We start from the raw sequence: 23880 nt of genomic DNA on the forward strand, positions 1-23880 counted from the left end.
TATTTAATTTATTTTTATAATTAAATTTGTATGTAGAAATAATTCCACTTATTTGCTTGTCATTGTTTGTAGTTTTATAAAAAAAAAAAAAAAAAAAAAAAAAAAAAAAAAAGAGTACAATAGTAAATGTTAAAATGTAAGGCTGTAGTTCATGCATACCCGATAAGTTAGCATTAAAGTAGGTGCAGTATTTATTGAAATAACTAATGACTTAACATAAATGTCGCATTTTACTCACACAAATACATTTGACCCAAAACCTTATCTGAAACACAGTGCAGGATTACAAACCAAGCAGAGACAAATAACCTCTTTCGAAGGCATTTATTCATTTTCCAATCCATTGCATTTCACATTAGTTTTTTTTTTTAAAAACAAAAAACAAACAAAGACAAACATACTGTACACAAAACAAATGTTAAAATCCAATACACAAGAAATAAGTATGGAGCTTTCATCAAGGGAAATTTAAGAGCTGTGTAGGCTAAGCAAAAATGCAGCACCCCAGACAGTGTTTCTCATTAATCACAAGTGCTTGGCCACAAACCCAAAATGTTCAGGCAGACACAAGCTTTCCCATAAAATGTCTGTCCCTTCTATTCAAATAGATTGCAAAGAGTTTTTGAAACAGGGGCATCGGTCAGCAAGGGCCTATCATAACAGCAGCCACATCACTTAATGGGCATGTCATAATGTACACAGCAGAATTTAGTTTAAGACCACAGTAACATTTGGCAACCAGTTGTAAATGTTTTTGACCATATTCCAAAATATAAGTGCTATCTTACAGATGGCCACTGGATGGCAGTGTGCACAAAGTTAAAAACCTCTTTCAAAATGGAGGATCCCGGAATGGTTATGTATTTAAAGTAATAGCAACATTAAGATTTCCAACCCAAAAGGCATTTCCAAGACAATGCTATAGATGAGAAGTTTAGTCACTTCCTGTAACCTACAGCAATAGTACCAGGATGCAGGAATGTGTGTGTTATATTGGAAACATGAATATCCTGCATTAAAATACTGGGAGGTACTCATTCTTTTAATAATGGTAATAAGAGCTATGCAAATTGAAATTAGTACTGCCACTCACTTTTGCCAACCTCATTCAGTTGGCCTTACCCGAACACAATTTGCAAAGCCGATTAAGATTGATTCTAGAAAACAAATGAAGATCCAGCTGTTCATTCACCACTACAATTCTGTCATACTAAGCAGTCTCAGTTCACCAGTAGACTTTGTTGGAGTTTTGATATTGGAGTACCGGAGTCCTTCGTTAAATCTAAACCTGCCTGAACAAACAAAAACTACTTTAGATAGATGTGTTAAATCCTGTACATGGATTCAGCCATCAGTACATACAATCGGTCCCTTTCAAGCAGTCTGGGATACAGATTTTCCTGTGGTTAGCTGTAGGATGTGCACATCAGGAAAGTTATCATATATGCGATCTAGTTTGACCCTACTAATATCAATTCAATGGAACATTTTGTACTGTGAATATTTCAGACAATGTATTTCATAAAAATTATACCAGTACAAATTGTATCAATGTAACCCTTGCTTTTCCAGAAGGAGCTGCAATGACAATGCAGTATTATACAGATAAATGTTTGACACAGTAATCGTTATAAATAAAATCCACCTCCCCCCCCCAAACCAACCAACTAACCCATTTACAAAACTTAAATTGTGCAACTGCACTTAAAATTAAAGTTGTATTATTCAGTTATGACATTCTCTGGAAAACAAAGGGTTAACATGTTACGGAAACAACGTAGCAGTAATCTTACAAAAGCTTCTCTACATGTAATACTTTGTGATGAAAACCTGTAGGAGGTCAGGCCAGAACAAGAAAGTGTTAACGCATCAGATTTATTTCTTCAAATAGTCATTTAAAATAATTTGCATGGTTGTTTGAGTAAAACAATTCTTTGAAATATCAAGGTTTAGGAGGGTGTTGCACACCAACTTTTTTTTTTTTTTTGTTCAATAAGCAAATGTAGATGCTGTGTCTGCATTTCATAAAAAGCACTAGAACGCATTATATTATAGCATGCTCCCTACAGCAGAAAGGATTGCTTTATAAAAACGGCACCATAACATTTTACATTTTACGCCTTTGATTGCAAGGCCGTGACAGAAACGTGTATTAATCGTTATGAAACAAGTTATAGCATTTACTACAAAACTCATTTAAGTCATGACCTCCCACGTAATGTTTATTGGTGATAGTCACTATCAGCCGCTTGTGTCCAAATAAAGCTCCACTACAGCAAAGCAGATGTTCTTGTGTGCATGTATGTTGGGCTAAGCATTTAATGTTACGGATGAACTAGCAAGAGAACTTTGCAGTTCTGCGGATCCGACCCGCAGAACACGCACACAGAGTCAGACCTGGGAAGTTTTAGGGACCTGGCCTGTCCTGTTTGTCCTCCAGTGGCTTCAGGTACTGTCAACAAGGGTGGAGCCAGTTCTGTAGTTATTAAAATGTATCAATGTCATTAAAATTTGAAGCACATTCCACAACATAACTAACCATGCCAGGGATCTATTTACCTTTGGTGTGTGAAGCTGCTGTTTTGCTTACCAGCCTATCAGTTGTCAGAATGTCATGCAAAAAAAAAAAAAAAAAAAAAAAAAGACAGCAGTTCCCCAGAGTGTTTTACAGCACACCCTAACTGCACTGAAATGAACTTCAATACATCTATACAATCACCCCTTAACTACACATAGATTGCTTCTTTCTTTACACAATGCATTACTAAAACGGCAGGTTCCTTAAATAGGGATCACTCTAGCTACCATAAGAGAAAAGAACCTCGAAAAGGGGCTTCCAAAGACCTGGCCCTACCCAATGATTGGTAAATATGGCTGGATCACAAGGGAATTTGGTTTTGCCAGCAATAGCAGACACCAATCTGGGCAGCATGCCAAGTTATAAAGCAGCAAAACAATCAAAATAACCATGCGGCGCTAGCCTGAAAACTGGGTTTTAGCGAGAGGAGACTCCCATTGCAGAGCTGTTTGAGCCATTCCAAGTTTCTCCTAAACTCAAAATAGGCTCAACAGTAAATCCAGGAATAGCTCAGATTGATATGCAATGGCTTAGTTTTGAGATGGAGGTATTGCATACAGCTCCACGCAAAAAGGCAGGGCGTAGTTAGGGTTGTGGAACATTCGTGAAATGCGTATTTCAATTGAAGTGGTTCTTTTATGGTATCGGGGTCAAGCCAGGAGAGTTGCCAGTTATTTAACTTCATGCTGCATTATTCCACCAGGAGGTTGAGCTGATTGATGTTATTGATATTAAAACTAGCTTGCTGCAGTTGCTGTTCTTCATTGCTATCCAGGGACGTGTTGGACAGCCCGTCCCCAGGAAGGACGGGGCCGGGGGGGTCTGCCTCCTCGCTGACCTCGCTGCTGGTGCTGGACACCACGGACAGCAGGGACATGCGTCTGGTCAGCAGGCCCCTGCAGGGCAGCAGCGAGAGCGCGTAGTCGGCAATGACCCCGGCCACGTCCAGTCCACAGACCCGGTCGAAGGCGATGAAACCCACATTGGCATTCGCCTCGCACACCATGAAGGAGCCATCCGATTTGGTCAGGAGGTCGATGCCACAGACGTCCATTCCCAGGATGTTGGAGGCTTGGACAGCCAGCTGCTTGCCTTGCTCACTCAGCGAGCACATCATGCCAACACCACCTGGAATAAAGGAGGAGCATTAAATGAACCAGTCTTGCACTGGGATTTATTGAGATGCAGTTATTGATCATCCGTTCTTCCATTTCACTTGATGCATTAGTTCACCAATACGTAGAGCCGCAGTTGAAGTCTCCCATTGCCTGTTTGCATTGAAACATTGTAGTTACGCGCTTATAGTGCTTGTATGGCAAGTAGCAATATCCACGTGTTGCTAAGATAAAATTTTGGCCACTGGATTTATGTTGGACAAGTCACAGGAGTTGAAATATTGAAAGCCCCCCCTCCCCCCCAGGACTTAAATGTGATTTGAAGGTTGGTCATTTTTGGGGGTCAGTAGGACAGAAAAGCAATGCTTGGCAACTTATTGGATTTAGTGTAGATAGCAAGTGCTTTCAACAAAATGTTAAGCATATTTTAGATCGAAATGACTTCTGTGAAACAGTATTGATGTATTATTAATTGTCTTAAAAAAGGACATACGGTGAAGACACACACATTCTTTTCAGTTAATTGAATTCAAGTACCAAGGACTTTTTTCACATTTGAATGCCAGTTATGCCTTGATGTTTAACTATTGGGCTCAGCAGCGTTTTTAGTTACTGGATCCAATACCCAGAAAGTTCTTGATTTAAAAAAACAAAAACACACCACATTTGTTGCTGCATCTATTGCTATCAATAAATGCATGTGACAGAATTAAAAAAAAAAAAAAAAAAAAAGTTTTCTAAAAGATTTAATAAAAATCTACCACAGCACACAGAATGGCTCTGCATTCTTACCGAGAGAGCAGTTGCTCTGCATTCTCCCGTCGGTGGCGCAGCGCAGCATAGTGCCCACCACCCGCCCTCCGACCACGATGACCCGCACGTCCCGCCCGTGGCTCTCCTGCACGTACTGCTGGAACAGGTAGGGGGCATCGTGACGGATCAAGTGAGTCAGGTCCGACAGGTGAGGCTTGTCACGAGCCAGGAAAACAGCTTTGCCTGGATAGGGAGGGGTGGGGGAGGGAACAAATACCATGTAGAAAACATTTACCCCCGCCACAGCTGTGAACTCAATTCAAGCAATCGCCAATACTCATGGGAGCATTGCTTTTAATACAATTGCTTAATCTTCATGCATGTTTGGCAGGTGGGAAGATGCCTTTATAGCCTCAATAGCTTACACTGTATTACCAAGTTGCTTTATAATGGTACAGGCAGGTTGTCTCTATACAACCCCATATTCTGATATTAACAAGTCCTTTTCAGTTTCTGCCAAACTGCATCTGCGATGTGGGGTAATAAATCTCGGTCGCGCATTGTTCATTTGAAATACACTAAATGGCCACCAGAGGGTGCCTTTTCAATTCTGTCTGCAAAAAGGGAGATCTTTGGACTGATCTTTACACTGATCTTTACCTCGGTGTCCTCGTGTGTTTTTCACGACTAGGGGGAATTCCAACGCTTCTGCCTCGTCAATCATCTTAGCAAAGTTTTCGTGACCGCCTGTACAGGACGATACAATCTGGGTTAGTCAAGACCAGTAACTATTTACCATCTAGGGGAACCAAGAAAAAAAAATGGAGACAACAAAATGACTGTATGAGAAGGTCACCAATACCCTGGAAAATAAAACAGAACACATTAAAATGGAATTACTCCATTAGCTAAATCAATGCATGCTACAGAACGGTCCACACACAGGCATCTGGAACTTACCAGCTGAAATAGTCCTTTTAGAAAAAGAGGAAAAAAAAAAGGGGGGGGGGGACAGAACAGGCTATCCCACATTCTTCAATACTCTATTGCAATATAATCCAGTGGGAATGCTAAAAATCTTCACTTCCTCCCACATGTCTGTCAGAATGCTAGGACTGCAACGGAAAACTGAATCCATTCAGCAGTAAAACCAGAGTTTTCTGTAAACAAAAACATTCCCGGGGGACATGCAGAATGTCATCCAATTTGTTTCTAAAATGTGCGTGTATTGCTTATGGCCAAAACAATTTTAGATAAATAACATCCACACACCATAGCTAGTTGAACATGAAGCCAATACCTCAAATCATTGGGTTGGGTCTATCATCCTCATTGAAAGAGCTCATTGCAACGGGACAGTTGGTTTGCTGTAGGATTAGCTTTTGATCTTACCATAGGAGAAGGTATCTGGCAGTGGAACTCCATGCCCAGCCAGCTCTTGGAAGGTCCAGAACTTGTTGACACAGTTCAGCACGGCCTGCGGCCTGTTCATGAGGCGACAGCCCATCTTCTCCAGGTGTCTCAGAACGGTAATGTCACTGTCGCTCTGAATCCAGGGGGTGGGAACTCTCACTACTGCCACCTGGGGGTAGGAGGACACTGATTCCCCATTGACACGCAGACCTGCGGCAGAGATGACAGCCAGAGAGGTCAGGCATTAGTGCTGCAACAGGAGGAACAAATGGTTTAATCCAGTACACTTTATTCTCATTTCATAATGGTTTTATCAAAAGCCTCACACTAAACAACTGGTCTAGCCTTCAATTACAGTAATTCATTTGTATTTAAGTTGCCATTGAATGTTTGGAACAATTATATTTCAATGCATGCCACAAATAAAAGGTCTTTCCACCACATTTTAAAACGTACAAGTAGAACATTCAGATTTTTAGTATCAGTTTATGGATGTACTTTTTTAAAACTGCCAGGGAGGCAGCATGTGCAGATTGATCTGTTCTTGCATCACTTATTGAATGCATAACAGTTTGGCAGTCATCCAACTAAATGTGTTGAATGGTAAAACATGGTACCATTGCACATTAACATATGAACAGCAAACTATTCAGGAGATCACACTATCTACTTGTACAGCTGAAATTAACATGCAATAATGGCAATAAGAGCAATCATTCTTAGCCAAGCATCTATAGCTGAAACCATCACTACAATCCAACCCTATTAACGATGGCCTATCTGGAAAGGAAAAAAAAATAAAAAAATCAAAGCCACAGTTCAGAGCTGCCGTTAACTAGACAGCATGTGTGCATGGCGCGAGAGAGAGAGCAGTGTGGAAAAGAAATGGGCGAGAACAAAAGACTCCATTCTGGGATTGAATATCTCCTTGAGGAGGAGCACATTCCCTAGACACCCCACCCCCCTCCCCGAAATCATTTACAACCAGAGCTGCACCGCCACAGGGGAAAGCACTACCAGCCGTGCGCACTGAATACCACCGAGCATCTGTCCTAGGAGGTCATTGCTCCTTAATATAATACATAACCACGCCTTTGCCAACTGTTCCGACTAGGGTTTCTGCAGACTCCATAGCAGCACAGGGCTACAAAGATCACACCTCAAATACAGCAATTCAAATGCTTTTGGGCAGCAAGATTCCTCACAAATGAAAAAGCTTTTCTAGCTACATCCAGAAATGCAATGGTCCGACAGCCTCCATCTGCCTCAAGTTATTAACTGAGCAGTGTTTTTGTAAATGGTAGAAAGACATTAATAAGATAGAGAAGCATTTTGTAACTTGGATTAGTTCAGCAGTCACCCCATACCCCCCCTTTTATTTATTTTTTTCTCCCCCCCTAGAGAAATTCTGCAGGAGTAGCTGCAATTCATTGCAAGAACTAGACTAAACTGGTTAAGATTCCCTCCTTCACAGGCTCTGAAACACCGCAACACCCCCCCCCCCCCCCCCGCAGGGCTTGCAGTGCAGCTCAGCATTTCAATATTGATTTTACATACCGACCAGTTTTGACACGTCAGGTGATCGTATGCAAATATCGTGAGAGGGATCAATTTAACCGACGTATAGCTTCTGTGCAATTAAGTGGGTGTGAAGAGTAGCACTTTTTTTGGAGATTTCATTTTTCAGGCTTAAAGGGATTTATTTAAAATAACTTTTTTCCCCTCCCTTTCAGTTTAAAAATTGCTGTTGCTGTGGGGAGCAAGCTTGGCAAATCCATTATTTAAAAGATGAAGTGCGCTTTGGAACACGCACATTATCCTTGTTACCAGGAGTACAATTCTAGTAGAAATCCCAATGCGGTAGTCACTGTATGTGGAACTGTACTATAGATGTGCAGGTCACAGTTAGCTGTAATGTTTAAATTGACTTGTATGAAAAGTCAGTTTCTACAGGTGCTATTGGCATGCATTTTATTATGATGTTGAGACGAATTCCCAGAAATATCTTCCCCACCCCCTACATTCATTTTTGTGCATCAGGGAGCGGCTTCAAAAGACACAGCTGGCCTTCAAAGCAACTAGAGGCGCTGTTCCCATTGGCTAGACAGACACACCCACTACGACATCACTGCTGCTGTTAGACAGGCATGAACACATTCTGGCCAGAAACAGAGGAAAAACATTTCATGATTTGGCAGACTCCTTCATCCAAGGCAACTTCTAAAAAGTCTTGCGTTTAGGTGTCTGCAGACTTCACCTTACCTTGTTTTTTGCGTCTATATCACATTTCAATTTGTAAAATCTCAAAAAGAGAACATGAAATGAAAAGAACTAACCCGACAATGGAGGATGTCATCACTGCTCTAGTTTAAGCAATCTCATGGTGCACCTTACTCACCGAGCCGTGTGTGTGCGCACACGAGTTAGAAAGACGCGATGCGTGGGCGGAATAGAAATATTAATTGGATTCAGAGCCATGCCTGCTTGCGTTTGTCAGAACAGACAATGTAGGTCAGACAGGCACGATTTTCAGTTCTAAAATAAAAGGGTGGTCACAAACTGGTTAGCGACTTAGGACTCTGGGCAAACACACACAAAAAAAACACAACACACAACCCACACACCTTCAAAATCCTAGCGCAAAACAGTGGCGTTTAACCCCATAGAACTCAATGTTAAAGCCAGGTTGCCGTATAGCCAAGTTAAAGTACAACGCTACAGTGAACTACAAATGACTGGGATTACAACTGCAAACAATTAAAGGTTTCTCAGATATTCTTAAGTCAAGTGGACGAAAAGAATGCTTTCTTTGTACATGATTTTGTCATTGCATATAAAAAGCATCAAAATGTCTTCAGGCAAGATCTATGGAATCGTATTAGTTATTAGTATTAGTTATAAAACAAATAAGGACCAGGTGTCACAAATGGAGATTAGATAAAGGGGCATTCAGAACAGAAAATAGGAAGCACTTTTTTACACAGAGAATTGAGAGGGTCTGGAACCAACTCCCCAGTAATGTTGTTGAAGCCGACACCCTGGGATCCTTCAAGAAGCTGCTTGATGAGATTCTGGAATCAATAAGCTACTAAACTAAATGAGCAAGATGGGCTGAATGGACTCCTCTCGTTTGTAAACTTTTATGTTCTATCCCTTTACACTAGACTGTTCGATATCTCGGAAAATCGCAGGCGATTACCAAATCCTCAGAGAACCCAAACAATGACATAACTAAAACCTGCAACAATGCTCTTACGAAAACTAAACACGTTGCCAACCTTAAACCCTCCTCCCAGCTAGCCTTTTAATTCCAGTCATTGCAACTGCAATTCCAATAGATCAAGCCTGGATAAATAACTAATTAAAAAGGGAGACAGGAATGCCCGATGACAGCTGTGAATTCAAATTCAGAGCCATCAGTATCATGAAAAAGGCGGATTAATATGAACTGGCCTTCATATTTGCACAGTTTAAAAAAAAAAAAACACCACATCTATCTATCCATCCATCCATCCATCCATCCATCCAATAGCCTCTATACCCCCAGACAGTGATACTCTAGTGAAAGTCTGTCCTGAAGTTTAATCAATTAGAAAAAGGGGTGCACTAGAGGCATGTATTTATATAAAAAATAACTGCAACTACACAGAAGGACAGCGTCAAGGGTTCACTAAACATTTTCACCAAAGAGTTGTATTCATTTGCACATTAGTATATAGTCACTGTACACTACCTCCGATTAACTGGAGCACTGCAGAGTCCAGTTACATAATTTTGGACTGGTAGTTTTACTCTACTGCGTACACTGGTCCCTAGTCTGTGCTTATCAATTGTGATTTAAAAAATGGAAAATCTCTATAAAAACCCAGTTTCCAAGGGTGCAGGAATCTTATTAGGAGTCTTCAGAAGCAGACCCAGTAGTTCCAATTCAGATTATTTTTTATTTTCTTAAGTGCATAGTTAATAAGCCAGGTTAAGAAACAAATGGAAATTTAACAATCTGCTTAGGTTGGGGAAATAATGTAGTGTAGACAAATCATTGCTTGGTCTCCAAAGTCTTAAATACTGAAAGAGCTACAGGATGCCTTAGCTTAATTTATGCAGGATACTTCTTTAAAAATTGGCTTTTGTCTAGCTATCCAAGTCCAACTGGATTGCACTTAAACCTAAACAGATGTGTTCAATAAAAAATAAGGGAAAGAAAATATATAAAACAAACAGCGATCAGTAAGCAATTAAAAATCAAGTTCACATAAGCCAAGGTATAGTTTTACACTTAACCTAATGGAGTCTGAATCCAAACACTTGCCCACACTACTGCATTACTGCATGCAATGGACATGCGGTCCTTATTAGCAACATCAAAATTGGTACACACATTTCAATATATTCAATTTTGAAGACATAAAAGGTTATTGTACAAGAAGTTTGAGGTAGTAGCATTATTTTTTCAAGGGAGCCCACAAGATTGCTTTTGGAGATGCAGAACTGCGTATTGTGAAAAGGGGGCCATTTTGGGAAGAGTAGTGAGGTTCGACACAATATTACACACACAGCAGCACTTTAAATGGTAGTACCAAATTCCTCATTAGCTTTACATTTCAGTGACGATTTAACAGACCTGAAGGTTTTTTTTTTTAACAAAATTACAGCAAGGTGGCAATTAACAGCTCCCAGCATTATTGATCAGTCACCAATTAGGTAACAAATCAAGTTTAAGATATGAAACATATTGGACTGAATGCAGTCATGAATGTCAATTAAAAACTACACAATACTAAGTAACGCTGCAGATTTTTATTTCACTGAAACGACTAGGGTGGCTATCATAATCCTGACTGTTGTCTTTTGGTATACAACAGGCTTCTAAATGACCAATAACACTGGGTTTGTGTTAGCTTTACGATTGCTAGCATCGGATCACTTCTGCAAGACTGATAAGGAAGGCACATCTGAAAAGCTGGGAATGCATCCAGCTCCTCCATGGAACTGCCCTATAATTAAAAGCAGATCTCCCATCCCATGTGTGAGTTTCAGACAATTCTTCACACACAGCCAGGCGTGCAGCAGGAACTAGGTCAGCCGGACGCTCGTGACATCACTGCACTGTTACCCTTGCCAGCTTTTCCGGAGTACAGGAATGTCAGATGTGTTGGAGCCCAGAGAGATCTCCAAGGCTTACAGAATGCAGCCATAGGGGTTTCCATAAATCAAGATGGTAAACAAACAGAAGATCCAATCCAGTAAATTGGCTAAAAGTATGGCTGGATGCATGTTGGATTTGTAATTGACTGCATGAATACAAGATTTTAAACAGTTGAGCCAGGCCTCCATTACACAATCCTATGAAACAGCAGATCGGGGGGGGGGGGGGGGGGGGGGGGGGGGGTCACTTTGCTGGAAACCTGCTATTAGGCCAGTCAAGGGAGTAAAACAGGTGCATTGATTATTTTTTAGCAAATCTACCATGTGATTGTTAGGAACGTAAAAGGCTTAAGAGACTACTTGTTTTGAATATTTTCTAAAATGTTCCTCTTATTTTCTTCAAATCAAAACAGTTGTGATTCATAGGAAGATGTGCAAATTGGGGGAATGCAATGGTTAAACACTCTAGTGGAAATACTGTACCCCCATGGCTTTGCCACAGGTAATGCTGGGAGAGAACAGGACCTCCCTTGCTGGTCTGCAGTGCTTGAGGGGTGGGGCATTAAATAGATGGTCTGTTTAACACGTCATACCCTGACCCCTTACTGAATATATTGGTATTCCTGAATAGCCAATTTCTCAATTAAACAACTGATTTTAACGAGTAGATGTATGTTAACGTGTGCCCATTTTCTACCTATGAAAGCAGAATAATGGAGTGTGCTGTTAGGTTTAACCCCACAACTGATTTCAAAATGGAAGCTGGTATTGCCCTTGCAACGTTTTGCCTAACTAGTTTCTTATTTTAAATAAAATGTCCCCAAAACACCAAAAATATATTGTATTTTTTTTTAATTGTTGGCTATATGGTGTGTGTGCAAGCAATAAGAAGCCATACATGCAGGTGCATTTTTTGTAGTAAGTAAACAAAATAAATTGAACAGACAGCAATTAGAGATCTCGATATCTTTCATGCAAACTACCAGTATCTTTCCAAGACAAGGCACTAAATTTTAAACGCCAAACATCACATTTTGCATTTGTAATGCTGGTATATTAAAAAAGCCATCAGTTTAATGTTAATAAATCCAAGTTAAACAGATTATTTGAAATTCAGGATATTCATTAATTGTTAAACGACCAATTTTGCAGTATATGCACGTCTGCCATGATAGATTTAGAGCTCGTAAAATCACACCAAGGTCGGATTAATGGAACATCTGTGTGTGTGCATATTTAACACATTCGTTCACGGAATACTTAAATATTGTACAAGTGCATGTGAATGCAATTTCCGAAAATCGGAGTAATGCACATTGTAGCCTACTTACCCAAAAGCCCCTGTTCGATGGTAATCACAATCTCGTCCATTAAAACCCTTTTGAATTCGATATCTTCATCGCTGCAGCGCGTCTGTAGAGCCCTGAGGATTTCTTGCTGCGGGTACTCCTCAACAATCCTACGGTCGGTGATGAACCAAAGTCGGTTGCACATTATAGCAGTAGCCGGAGGTAACCGCGGAGGATCGTTGTTCTCTACGGTGGTACTAGTACCCGAACCCTGTACTCCCTGACTCACCTGCTTTGTATACTCTACAGCCACGCTGTGTACCACTAACTCTTCATGCAAACGAGCTTCCCTTCAACAAATAACTTGGCTTCTTTTAGAATCAATGGCTGTCGCTTAACTTGCACGATAACGCTACGCTGTTTGCCTTTGTTATTCAAATATCTACACTCGCTGTTGCAAGAAAATGGAGCGCCCGTTTAAAAATGCCTATCCTATCCACTTCTGCTGTGACTTAAATGAATAGGCTGCTGCCAGCTTGGTGCGTTTTTATAGGATCCAACCCCCAGACAAGAAACCGGTTCGAAGCGGTTTCTGACAGAACCCTGCAATTGGCGTTGCCTTTTTCCTCCTAAAACTACCGGTTTGTCTAGTTTGGTTGATTAAAAATGAAGCCACCAACTGACAATAGAGACAGTACAGGCTTAAATAATATATATATATATATATATATATATATATATATATATATATATATATATATAATCACAAGACGTTTTTCGACAGATTCCGTTAACACTAATTATATAAAAAATGTATCCACATATAACTAATTATCTTTATTTCACTCAAAACGTTACCCATAGAAGTGCAAAAACACATGAACGACAACGATAAATAAGGCTACATCAGACAAACATAATAAACATGTCTGAATTAATTATGTCAAGCGCGCAGTTACGTAGCCTACCGTAAAACAGTGGTAAGCGTCGCACTGAAATTGACAAATATGAAACGTAGCAGTAAAAAAAAAAAAACGTACAAGATATAAACAGAGTAAACTGTAAAGATAAAATCGTTTAAAATATGAAGGAAAAGCCTGTGTTCAATCTCCCTTGACAAGAGTGAGCATCTAGTGTGTTAGCCATCGGCGGCTCTTTGTCTCACTTGTTTAGGCCTACTTGCTTTTCTCCGTGATTGCTGCCTCCCGCCTCTCTGTGTGTGAGAGAGAGAGAGCAGGATCTGGTGAATAAATAGCACATCTGTGTACATTTAAGAAAATGGAGTACTGTACTGAATTTGTGAACAAACCGTCCCAGTATTTTTTAATCTATACATATGGAGGGAAGATGGATTTTATAACACACAAATAATAATAATAATAATAATAATAATAATAATAATAATAATAATAATAATAATAATAATAATAAAACGTGAACCAACTTTAAAAAAATACTGTTAATAACCTATTATAATTATTAGTAGTCGTAGTAGTAGTTGTAGTCATAGTAATATACTAACACTAATAACACTATGTAACACAATTTTTGTTCCTGGGTAGTAAGTGTTATTTCCTAATTGCTTATGCCTCAAAAGTATAGAAAATGGCTATTATTCCCCACAAACTTTGCTTTTGTGACCAGGACAGTGATTTTTTGAAATGTACCTATTTCCAATGAGAAAACGGGCAAATTTGTGTCTTTTCGTTCACATAAAGTCAGAAAAAAACAACATATGAATCCAAATTAACATGTATTTATACTAAAGTAATACAAAAATGACTACAAAAGATTTAGAAGTGAGTAGTTTTTCGAGATTTACGATTATACTGTAAATCACTTTCACGAATCAGCCCCCAAATGTAGTCTCCCATCATGTTCTCGTTATACTGTCCTTGGTAGCGGCGTTCAAAGTCCAGTATATCCTGGTAGAAGCGCTCGCCTTGCTCCTCCGAGTACGCTCCCATGTTCTCCTTGAATTTATCAAGATGAGCACCAAGGATATGGACTTTGAGGGACATCCTACAGCCCATTGTGCCGTAGTTCTTCACCTTCAGTCTCAACCAGCTCCACATAGTTTTCGGCCTTGTGATTGCCCAGGAAGCCCCGAACCACTGCGACAAAGCTGTTCCAAGCCACTTTCTCCTTACTAGTGAGCTTCTTGGGGAATTCATTGCACTCCAGGATCTTCTTTATCTGTGGTCCGACGAAGACACCGGCTTTGACCTTTGCCTCAGACAGCTTAGGGAAGAAGTCTTGAAGGTACTTGAAGGCTGCCGACTCCTTATCTAGAGCTCTGACAAATTGTTTCATAAGGCCCAATTTGCTTACGATTGTAAGTCGCCCTGGATAAGGGCGTCTGCTAAGAAATAAATAATAAAAATAATAATAATTTGATGTGCAGTGGTGGCATCAGCACCTTCCGGGGGTCCACCAGTGGCTCCCACTTGATGTTGTTCCTCCCCACAGAGAACTCGGTCCACTGTGGCCAGTCCCGCCTGTGGTAGTGCGCCTTGGTGTCCCTGCTGTCCCAAAGGCAAAGATAGCAGGGAAACTTGGTAAAACTGCCTTGGAGACCCATCAGGAATGCCACCATTTTGAAGTCTCCTATGACCTTGATGCCATCTCAGAAAAATGCAGATATGTATCCACTTAGGCAGCTGGAACTAAACTGAACTGGTGGGCTTAAGGCCCCTGTATTTATACTACTATTTATATTACTGGAAAGTTCTAGAAAGTTCTAGAAGTTACTCCAAGTTTACACAGCACTGGATCTATCTGGAATGTTCTGGAAAATAGGTAAATTTCAAAATATCACTGTCCTGGTCACAAAAGCAAAGTCTGTGGGGAATAATAGCCGTTTGCTATACTTTTGAGGGATAAGTAATTAGGAAATAACACTTACTACCCAGGAACCAAAAAAAAAAAAAAATTGTTACACGGTGTAATTTGCTTTTTATTCCTATTGGCATTAGTCATACCCGTAATTTGTTAATAGTCAGTTTAGATGTGTAAAATGAAACGTGTCAGTAGGCGGCTCTTAGTACATTGACTAGAGAGGAGGTAGAAAGATGTCAGCTGTAGTGAACCGATGACATCTTCAAACTCAGTGATCGGTCACGTAGAAAAAAAACGAAAATATTTTTTGTTGTTGTTATGTTCAGAACATGGTTAATTTTATACAGCATCATGCACCTCAACGTTCCAGCTTAGTAAATACGTCATCTAGCGGTCATTATAATTAGGATTGACGGTGCGTTGTGGACCACACTGCAGTATTCACCCTGCAGTATTCACACTGCAGTATTCGCCTGGGTTGCTGCAGTTTTCGTGTTTGTCCACGTGGTGGCAGTATTAGTTATATAAATATAGACGAATTTCCATTCTCAGTATGGAGATTCTCTAACCGTTCATACCCGATTAGTCAGTCACACGTCACAACCCAGTTTCACAATGTGTGCTACACGTGACATGTGCTTTTATGTTATGTCTAACCTCGGCATGACAGGCAGACAGGTACACAAACTAGCAAAGGGTAAGAAGTGCTTTTTATTTGAAAATTGTTTTGTTTTAGTACAATGAGCACCATCTTCTCAGGATGTTAATAATAAAAAATATATATATAAAAAAAATAATGCAAAATGTAATAATGCTTGCCCTAAAATATGTTTCAGTTATTGCTGTGAGTACAACAATGTAATGCTTGGTAATTAATTACAGTATTGAATATTAAGACATGTGTTTTTTTTTTATATTAAACTGATTATTTGAATTCAATGATAAAGCATGGTCAATGCACAGCAATTATGATTCTTCAAGCAAGCTCAAAGCCAGGTAGATTTAGAGAAAAATTATTATAACTCAACACTAGAGCACAAAATCCAGAGTGGCTCGGAATGAATGCAAACACCATGAAGTAGTAAGGGCAATGTTACACATATTAAAATTGCCTTTTTTAAAACTAACTTGAAGTTCCTCATTTCAAAGTCACAGCTGTTGTACACTGTAGACAAATTTGCTCTTTTCAAAATCCAAGTAGCTTGAAGGCATCTCTTAGATCATCAATTTCATCCACAGGCTGAAAAAAAAAAAAAAACACAAACAATAATTTAGGTCTTTCTCTGTTACAGTGCCTAAGAAATTAATAATAATAATTAATTACAGTGCCTATAGTAAGTATTCACCCCCCTTGGACGTTTTCACAGTTTGTTGTGTTACAACCTGAAATCTTGATGCATTTAAATGGGATTTTTTTTCCTTTGATTTACACAACCTACTCAACACTTTCAATGTGTGAAAAAATAAAAATTAAAAATTAAAACCTGAAAAGTCTTCATTAGATAAGTATTCACCCCCTTTGCTATGACACTCCTAAATAAGATCAGGTGCAACCAATTGCCTTCAGAATTCACACAATAAGTTAAATGGAGTCCATCTGTGTGCAATAAAAGTGGTTCACATGATTTCAGATTAAATACACCTGTCTCTGTAAGGTACTACCATGAAGAATAAGGAGCTTTCAAAACAACTCCGGGATAAAGTTGTGGAAAGGCACAGATCATGGGAGGGGTATAAAAAGATTTAAAAGGCATTGAATATCCCTTGGAGCACAGTCAAGTCGATCATTAAGAAGTGGAAGGTATACGCATCACCCCGAATCTGCTTAGAGCAGACAGTCCTCCCAAACTGAGCAAAAAGGAATTTGCAAAAAGTCAGCTGGGAGACTCTGAAAAGATGTGGCAAAAGATTCTGTGGTCCGGCAAAACAAAAATTGAACTATTTGGCCTAAATGCAAAGCGTTATGTCTGGCGCAAACCCAACACAGCACATCACCCAGGTAACACCATCCCTACTGTGAAGCATGGTGCTGGCAGCATCATACTATGGGGATGCTTTTCATCTGCAGGGACTGGGAAGCTTGTCAGGGTAGAGGGCAAAATGGATGGAGCTAAATACAGGCAAATCCTTGAGGAAAACCTGCTTCAGTCTGCAAAAGACCTAGGACACACAGCCAAAGCGACACTGGAGTGGCTTAAAAACAAGAAAGTGTTTGACAGTGCTTGAATAATTTTGCCAAGAAGAATGGGCGAATATTGCACGATCCAGATGTGCAAACCTGGTAGAGACTTACCCCAAAAGACTCACAGCTGTAATTGCTGCCAAAGGTGGTTCTAACAAGTATTGACTCGGGGGTGAATACATTAACTGTTGTTTCACAATAAAAATTCATTTAAATGCATCAAGATTTCAGGTTGTTACACAACAAACTGTGAAAACGTCCAAGGGGGGTGAATACTTACTGTAGGCACTGTAGCTTTCATATTCTTTTAATTACTTATACAATGATTATGCAATTATATCTCTTTTTGTGTGACAATATTGTGTTGGCCTGAAGCCATAGCCCAAACCATTTTTTGTTTGTATTATTAGTATCTGTTAATAACTTGCTTGCGTACATGTCAACAAATGTGTTTCATTATTTGTTAAAAGTTAGGTAATGGAGTGTTTTCTTACCTCTTATTAGGAGTCACAACAATACCCCCCCCCCCCCCCCCCCCCCCATTAAAGGCGTGCTAACCATCAATGTTCTGATATTTTATTAACATTTCTCTTTTTTTGTCTTTTGGTTCATTGCTTGTATTTTATACTTTAGTTTTGAATATTCAGGTTTCCCTTGTGATTCCATGCAACACTGCGCCCTCAGAGTTCAAAGGTCACAATACCACATTATTTCACAAGGACCCAGAACAAAATACTATGGTACAACAACACAGGCCTGCATGCAGCATGATTTAAAAAAATAATAATAACATTGTCGAGTATCATGCAAATACATAAATCTATATTTCAGTGCAGGGTGTCAACACTGTGTTCTAAATTTCACCACCTTTCTGTCATTCATTTTTAGATGAGGCAGCAACAACAGATATGCAAGCTGGAAAATAAAACAACAGCGCCCCCGACTGGGTAACACTTTACTGTAAGTGACTCTAACCGCATAGCAATTGCACTGTACCAACACAGTAATTGCATATATGGGTGTGTTAAAATCAAACAACATGCTTGATTGCAAATGTAAAAGTGCATCTACACTTGTGATTATGCATTTACAGTGTCATTACCATGTAAGTACAGCTGCAATTGCAGTGTAATTAGGGTGTAATTGGACACAGGTACTGTAAAGAGCTCTGGATTTAATGCAGTTTCTGTGAAGAGGGTACCTGGAGGATGCGTCTGAGTTGTCGAGCCAGTCGGATGGAGTTTGCGTTGAGCCCCTCCCAGGCTTTGAACGCACGGTCTCGACTGGCGACGAACGTGTGCCAGCAGTAGAAATAGTCTGAAAAAAAGAGATGTGTGAGGTGGGGAAGCCTATCAATGTTACACAACTTCAGTGCAATATTAGGAAGCTCAGAGGATACGACTTATGTCTTTAAAGAGCTACTTCTTTTAATAGTTACAAAAGAAGAAAATTACATTTTCGTCTTTTTTTTACTTTTCCCTCAGCGATTACACGGATATTGTGTTTTTTTAATTTCAAGCCTGTGTTATGGTGCTTTGACAGTGAGTTCAGGAGCTGCTCTTCAGTTCTAGTTGCCTACTATAGATGTATGTATATTAGTAAGCACCAGCACCACCTAGTGTACAGCAGTGTATTGACAGCAAAACAAAAGGAAACTACTATAAAGACACTTTGGCTGATCTAGCCCAGGTTACATATATCTATTACAGGCAACTAGAACTGAAGAGCAGCTCCAGAGCTCAAGTGAGAGCACCTTAATATAACTAGAAATATAATATACATATAAATACTGTGTTTGTGTAATTGCAAATAGAACCACTCAGAATATTTGCAAACATCAAAAAAAGGTAGAACAATTAATTAGACTATTTTTGTGCGTCCTTTTTTTCTGTTTCCCCTTGTTTAGCACTGCGCTTGCCTTTGAAGGTCATGACTGCAATATGCGCCCCTGCAGCTTTGAGTCTCCTCAGTCCTTCAGGCTCCGAATTCTTGTCCTCGCAGAAATACAGACGGGCCGCGAAGATGCGCAGGCGTAAGTTGGGGTGCTCAGACAGGAACTGAGCCAGGTGGAGCGCGCAGCCGAAACAGGGAGACCAGGAGCAGAACCAGGTGACAGAGTAACTGAGACGAGGGTCGATCTGCCAAGCACTCATATAGCGCAGAAACAACACCTGGAATCACACCCAAAACAAAATATAGACATATAGTGAGAACCAGCTGTGACAATATACAGCTAAAAGTGTTACCTCACCCTGTAGAATTAATGAATTTTGCTTCATAAAGTCAAATGAAACCTGCTGAATAATGTTACGTTAACATATTGAATTACATACCGCTTTGTAGTTTTCCATATTCTTCAAAAAAACTGACAAAAATTGAAAAATGTGACATTTCGAAATCTGACATGAAATACTGTACTACTATTATGGCTTCCGGTAGACAAGGCCCAGCCTGGGAAGTCTTTGCCCAGATTCGTAGGGCGCCTGACCAGTAGGGGTCATTAAACAGCAATGGTAAGGTGAACTATCCCCAGAGGATTTAATCCCTAACCCTGCAGTGATGCAAAAGACAGACAAGCAGACAGGCAGGCAGGCAGACAGACAGACAGGCAGACAGACAGGTAGGCCGACAGGCTGACAGGCAGGCAGGCAGACTGGCAGACAGACAGGCAAACAGGCAAACGGACAGGCGGACAGACGGACAGACAGGCAGACAGACAGACAGGCAGGTAGGCAGGCTGCACCTCGACGTGGCAGCCGGAACGATTGCGAAGGAATCCAAAGTCTAAGGAGTCAGAAGTGGGGCTGTCTCTCCTCTTCACAATGTAGCACAAGTAAGTCTCATGACGCCCGAAAGCCCAGCGCAGGTTCCTATAGTGGTAGATGAACTTCTTCTGTTTCATGAACACGCTGTGTGCGACAGGGAGGGACATTAGACAGTGTACAAATCAGAGTGTATTCAAATCAAATTGTAAGACTTAGGACAGAGGGAAGGAGACACTTCTTCATACAGAGAGTGGTGTGGGTATTGGATATTGGATGGAGTCATGCTGTTGAGGCTGAATCACTTAGATCCTTTAAGACTCGACAAGGTTTGGAGATCAATCGGCTACTAGGAACCGGATGAGCTTAGTGTTCTTATGTTCAACAGTTGACAGGAAAACCAGAGGCTGTTAATTAAATGAGAATATCCTATACCCTGCAATGTATGTTTTTAAGGATTCAATCATGTTCCCTTTCAATTCGAAGACGACCATCAACCAATACTTTTGGGATATGCCTGCCACAGGTCAGGTATTCACTGAGCCTTTTATATATTTATACAGTCCGTAGAGTTGAAATATCTCACTATGAAGACAGCCTATTTATTAGCCATCACTTCTGCTGTCGTTACGCACGAACCCTGCATTCCTACCTAAGGTGATTACAGCTTTCCACTTGAACCAATCGGTGGAGTTAGAGGCGTTCCATCCTCCTCCTTTTGATCAGAGGAGGCTAAGAGACTGAATTCCCTCTACCCAGGGCGGGCATTGAGATGGTATGTGGATAGGACGAGAGCGCTGCGTCAGTCTGACCAGCTCTTCGTCTGTCATGGTGAAAGGACTCTGGGTCAAGCCCTCTCGATTGGATTCGATTGGATACTGGATTGTGTACATAGTAAAACTGGCCGCGCACTCTACCAGAGGAGTGGCTACGTCATGGGCCACTCTTTAGAGGTGCCTCATTGATTGATATCTGTACTGTGGCTAGCTGGACTACTTCGCATACATTCACCAGGTTCTACCGTCTTAATGTGGTAGATCCCTCTATGCCTTCGTTAGGCGAAAGGTTCCTTGAGGTTATTATTATTATTATTATTTATTTTTTAGCAGACGCCCTTTTCCAGGGCGACTTACAATTGTTACAAGATATCACATTATTTTTATATACAATTACCCATTTATACAGTTGGGTTTTTACTGAAGCAATCTAGGTAAAGTACCTTGCTCAAGGATACAGCAGCAGTGTCCCCACCGGGGATTGAACCCACGACCCTCCGGTCAAGAGTCCAGAGCCCTAACCACTACTCCACACTGCTGCCCCACTACTCCACACTGCTGGTGTGAGGTTGCACGCTCACACCACCAACATTAGTTTGCGGTAGCTAGACGTCCGTCATATGCTGTCCGCTCATACTCCCTCGTGACGGCTTTGGTATACTTTTCCCAAAAGTATTGGTTGGTGGTCATCTTTGAATTGAAAGGGAACTATAGGTTACTGATGTAACCCCGATTCCCTGAAAGAGAAGACGACCAACAAACCTTGCGAGGTCACCTCACTCGCATTCGTGGATTCGATGCAAAAGAGAACAAGATCTCCGTGGAGTGATTATTTATTACCTTGGCAGGCGGGAGCGAGGACATCACTCCCCGGAGGGGCCTATCGGCAGCTGTTACATAAAATGCTCAGTGAATACCTGACCTGTGGCAGGCGTATCCCAAAAGTATTGGTTAGTGGTCTTCTTCTCTTTCAGGGAACCGGGGTTACATCGGTAACCTATCGTTTTCTGTCCGCTTTTCTTCAGTTTTTTATTTTTTTGGTTCTTTGCTTGTATTTTATACTGCATATGCAGGTATTTTGAAGACATTGCTTTACAAGTAAAGTTGCTGTTTCCTGGTACCTAATCACTTCCTGTGCTATAGCTGAGTTTTACTCTATTGGTCTAGCAGCAATCAGGGCATGTGACTTACCCCACAGGAAGTGATTAGAATACAGTTCATGTTTTTTTTTTTTTTTTTTTTTATCTACTTGAAAAATCTATGTAGTGTAAAAACAACTTAGATCTTCAAGACAAGAAAAAAGGAGGGAAGGTAATATGCTAAAATGTTAATAAGAAGAAAGAAAATTGATTGAAAAACTTTGGTAAGCACTGCTTTTGAAAAGGATGCCACTAGTTGTAATAAAAGATAAAGAAATGTGTTTGAAAACTTTGGTAAGCTTGTCTCTAAAGTTAACAGTGATAATGCTGGTAATGCAAATAAGAGACACAGCAATGGATTTTAAACTTTGGTTAGCACTCCTTTAAAAGGAGATCGTGGTATTGTTGCTTGTGCAAATAAAAAATAAGAGAAGTTAACTATAGTAAAAGCATAGCAAAGTGTAATAAAGCATAGTGAAAGCATGGTAAAGCATAGGTAGGCACTGTATATAATAACAATGCATTGTAAAGTATATTAATAAACATGGCAAACCAGGGTAAACTATTGTAAATGCATAGTATAACCATAGCAAATGCATAGTAAAACTGGCAAAGATACCATGCAAAAATACAGTGGTAAACTTTTATAAGGGACCATTGGTTTAACAATGTGGTTAAAAGCCTTTGAAATGTGATTGAAGAAAAAGAAGCAAGCTATTGAATAATAAATAAAAAATAAAAATAAAAACTATGATAAAGATAATTGAGAACAGTTTGGGAAACTTACAGTTTCTTTTGTTTATTTCTTTAGTATATATATATAGATTTTAATCTAGAGGGAATTGGAGTTAAGATATTATTATTCATGAATCTCAATAGGCGAATATTTCAATTTGTTTTTTTGAACTGTAGTCATAATGTACATAGATCTTAGATATAGCAAATTTAGTCTAGTCTACTTAGAACTTATTGGGCCATATTTGAAAAACTTTTACTCTTTAACTCCTATTTTTTGAAAGAGGTAAAACACCTGTTCATTTTACAAAAGTTACATATTTCAAGCCTACTTAAGCCCTCGCAATGTGTTTTGTATCTCATTTTGTGACATTAACATGATTTTCTTCTCCTTACTGTACGGGGGATCTGAAAACCAGCAAACAAAAAAATAATAATTTACTAATATTCTCGAAACACTTAAAAACCAAAATAAACACAAAACACCCTGTGTTGCTTCAGTAGCTAACTAGAAAAACAAAAAGTCAGAATTGAGAACTGAGAGTTGGGCTAACTCGACACTGGCAGCATGGCTACTCAAACCGAGACTCTTTCTGGCTAGATAATTTTAGCCGCCAGTCTCGGACTGAGTCACCCAAGACAACTAGAGAAAGTTTTCAACAGATGCGTAGTAACCATCGATTGATAAAAAGAGAGAGAAAGAGAGGTCAGATTCAAATAGTATTTTTCACTTACCTGTCCATCGTTTTTTGAGTCATTGAGTAATCGCAATGCAGTTTATGGATGAGTGTGCGAGAGAGAGTGAGAATGAGAGAGTGTGTGTGTGTGTGTGTCCGGTAAGCGAATTGAATACTTGGGGGGGGGGGGGTTGGGGGGTGGTTACCATTATCAAATGATCTACAGTGGCAATGCAATAGTTCTTTACTAAGATGCAATGGTACTGTACTGCAAACATGTAATCGCACATACAGTGTATATGTGTGTACAAAGAGTTAAACAAGCTCCTACTCACTTTTTCTAAGACATGGTCTTATCAAGTTTTATACCACTGGCATAATCTATTCTACATATGGTTGTAAAAATGGAAGAATGAAAAACATTTGTTGTAAAGAGAATATTTCTCAAACGTACATCGAACACCCAGCATTAATAATC

General features: G+C 39.9%; 2 protein-coding genes across 2 annotated transcripts; both read right to left on the minus strand.

Annotated features, from left to right (window-relative positions):
* Positions 1-309: 309 nt before the first annotated feature.
* On the minus strand, positions 310-12975 carry LOC117425213 (beta-citrylglutamate synthase B-like). The gene is made up of 5 exons (XM_034041998.3): positions 12336-12975; positions 5839-6069; positions 5107-5193; positions 4486-4689; positions 310-3706 (listed from the first exon to the last, which is right to left on the minus strand). The coding sequence occupies exons 1-5, from the start codon at positions 12496-12498 to the stop codon at positions 3270-3272; spliced, it is 1122 nt and encodes a 373-aa protein (XP_033897889.1). The 5' UTR covers positions 12499-12975; the 3' UTR covers positions 310-3269.
* Positions 12976-15832: 2857 nt separating this feature from the next.
* On the minus strand, positions 15833-23535 carry LOC117425258 (single-stranded DNA cytosine deaminase-like). The gene is made up of 5 exons (XM_034042082.3): positions 23461-23535; positions 20057-20222; positions 19232-19484; positions 18515-18630; positions 15833-16371 (listed from the first exon to the last, which is right to left on the minus strand). The coding sequence occupies exons 1-5, from the start codon at positions 23481-23483 to the stop codon at positions 16318-16320; spliced, it is 612 nt and encodes a 203-aa protein (XP_033897973.1). The 5' UTR covers positions 23484-23535; the 3' UTR covers positions 15833-16317.
* Positions 23536-23880: the final 345 nt, after the last annotated feature.

The sequence above is a fragment of the Acipenser ruthenus genome, chromosome 20 (genome assembly GCF_902713425.1).
Source record: "Acipenser ruthenus chromosome 20, fAciRut3.2 maternal haplotype, whole genome shotgun sequence".
Taxonomy (NCBI): Eukaryota; Metazoa; Chordata; class Actinopteri; order Acipenseriformes; family Acipenseridae; genus Acipenser; species Acipenser ruthenus.

Excerpts from the sequence above, each read along its gene's own strand:
- LOC117425258 (XM_034042082.3), bottom strand. The coding sequence starts at position 23,483 with ATGACTCAAAAAACGATGGACAG. Across the intron at positions 19,485-20,056 it reads GTTCCGGCTGCCACGTCGAG|GTGTTGTTTCTGCGCTATAT; the intron begins GTGCAGCCTGCC and ends GTGTGATTCCAG. Across the intron at positions 18,631-19,231 it reads TGCAGTCATGACCTTCAAAG|ACTATTTCTACTGCTGGCAC; the intron begins GCAAGCGCAGTG and ends TCTTTTTTTCAG.
- LOC117425213 (XM_034041998.3), bottom strand. The coding sequence starts at position 12,498 with ATGTGCAACCGACTTTGGTTCATCACCGACCGTAGGATTGTTGAGGAG. Across the intron at positions 6,070-12,335 it reads CATCGAACAGGGGCTTTTGG|GTCTGCGTGTCAATGGGGAA; the intron begins GTAAGTAGGCTA and ends TCTCTGCCGCAG. Across the intron at positions 4,690-5,106 it reads AAACACACGAGGACACCGAG|GCAAAGCTGTTTTCCTGGCT; the intron begins GTAAAGATCAGT and ends CTCCCTATCCAG.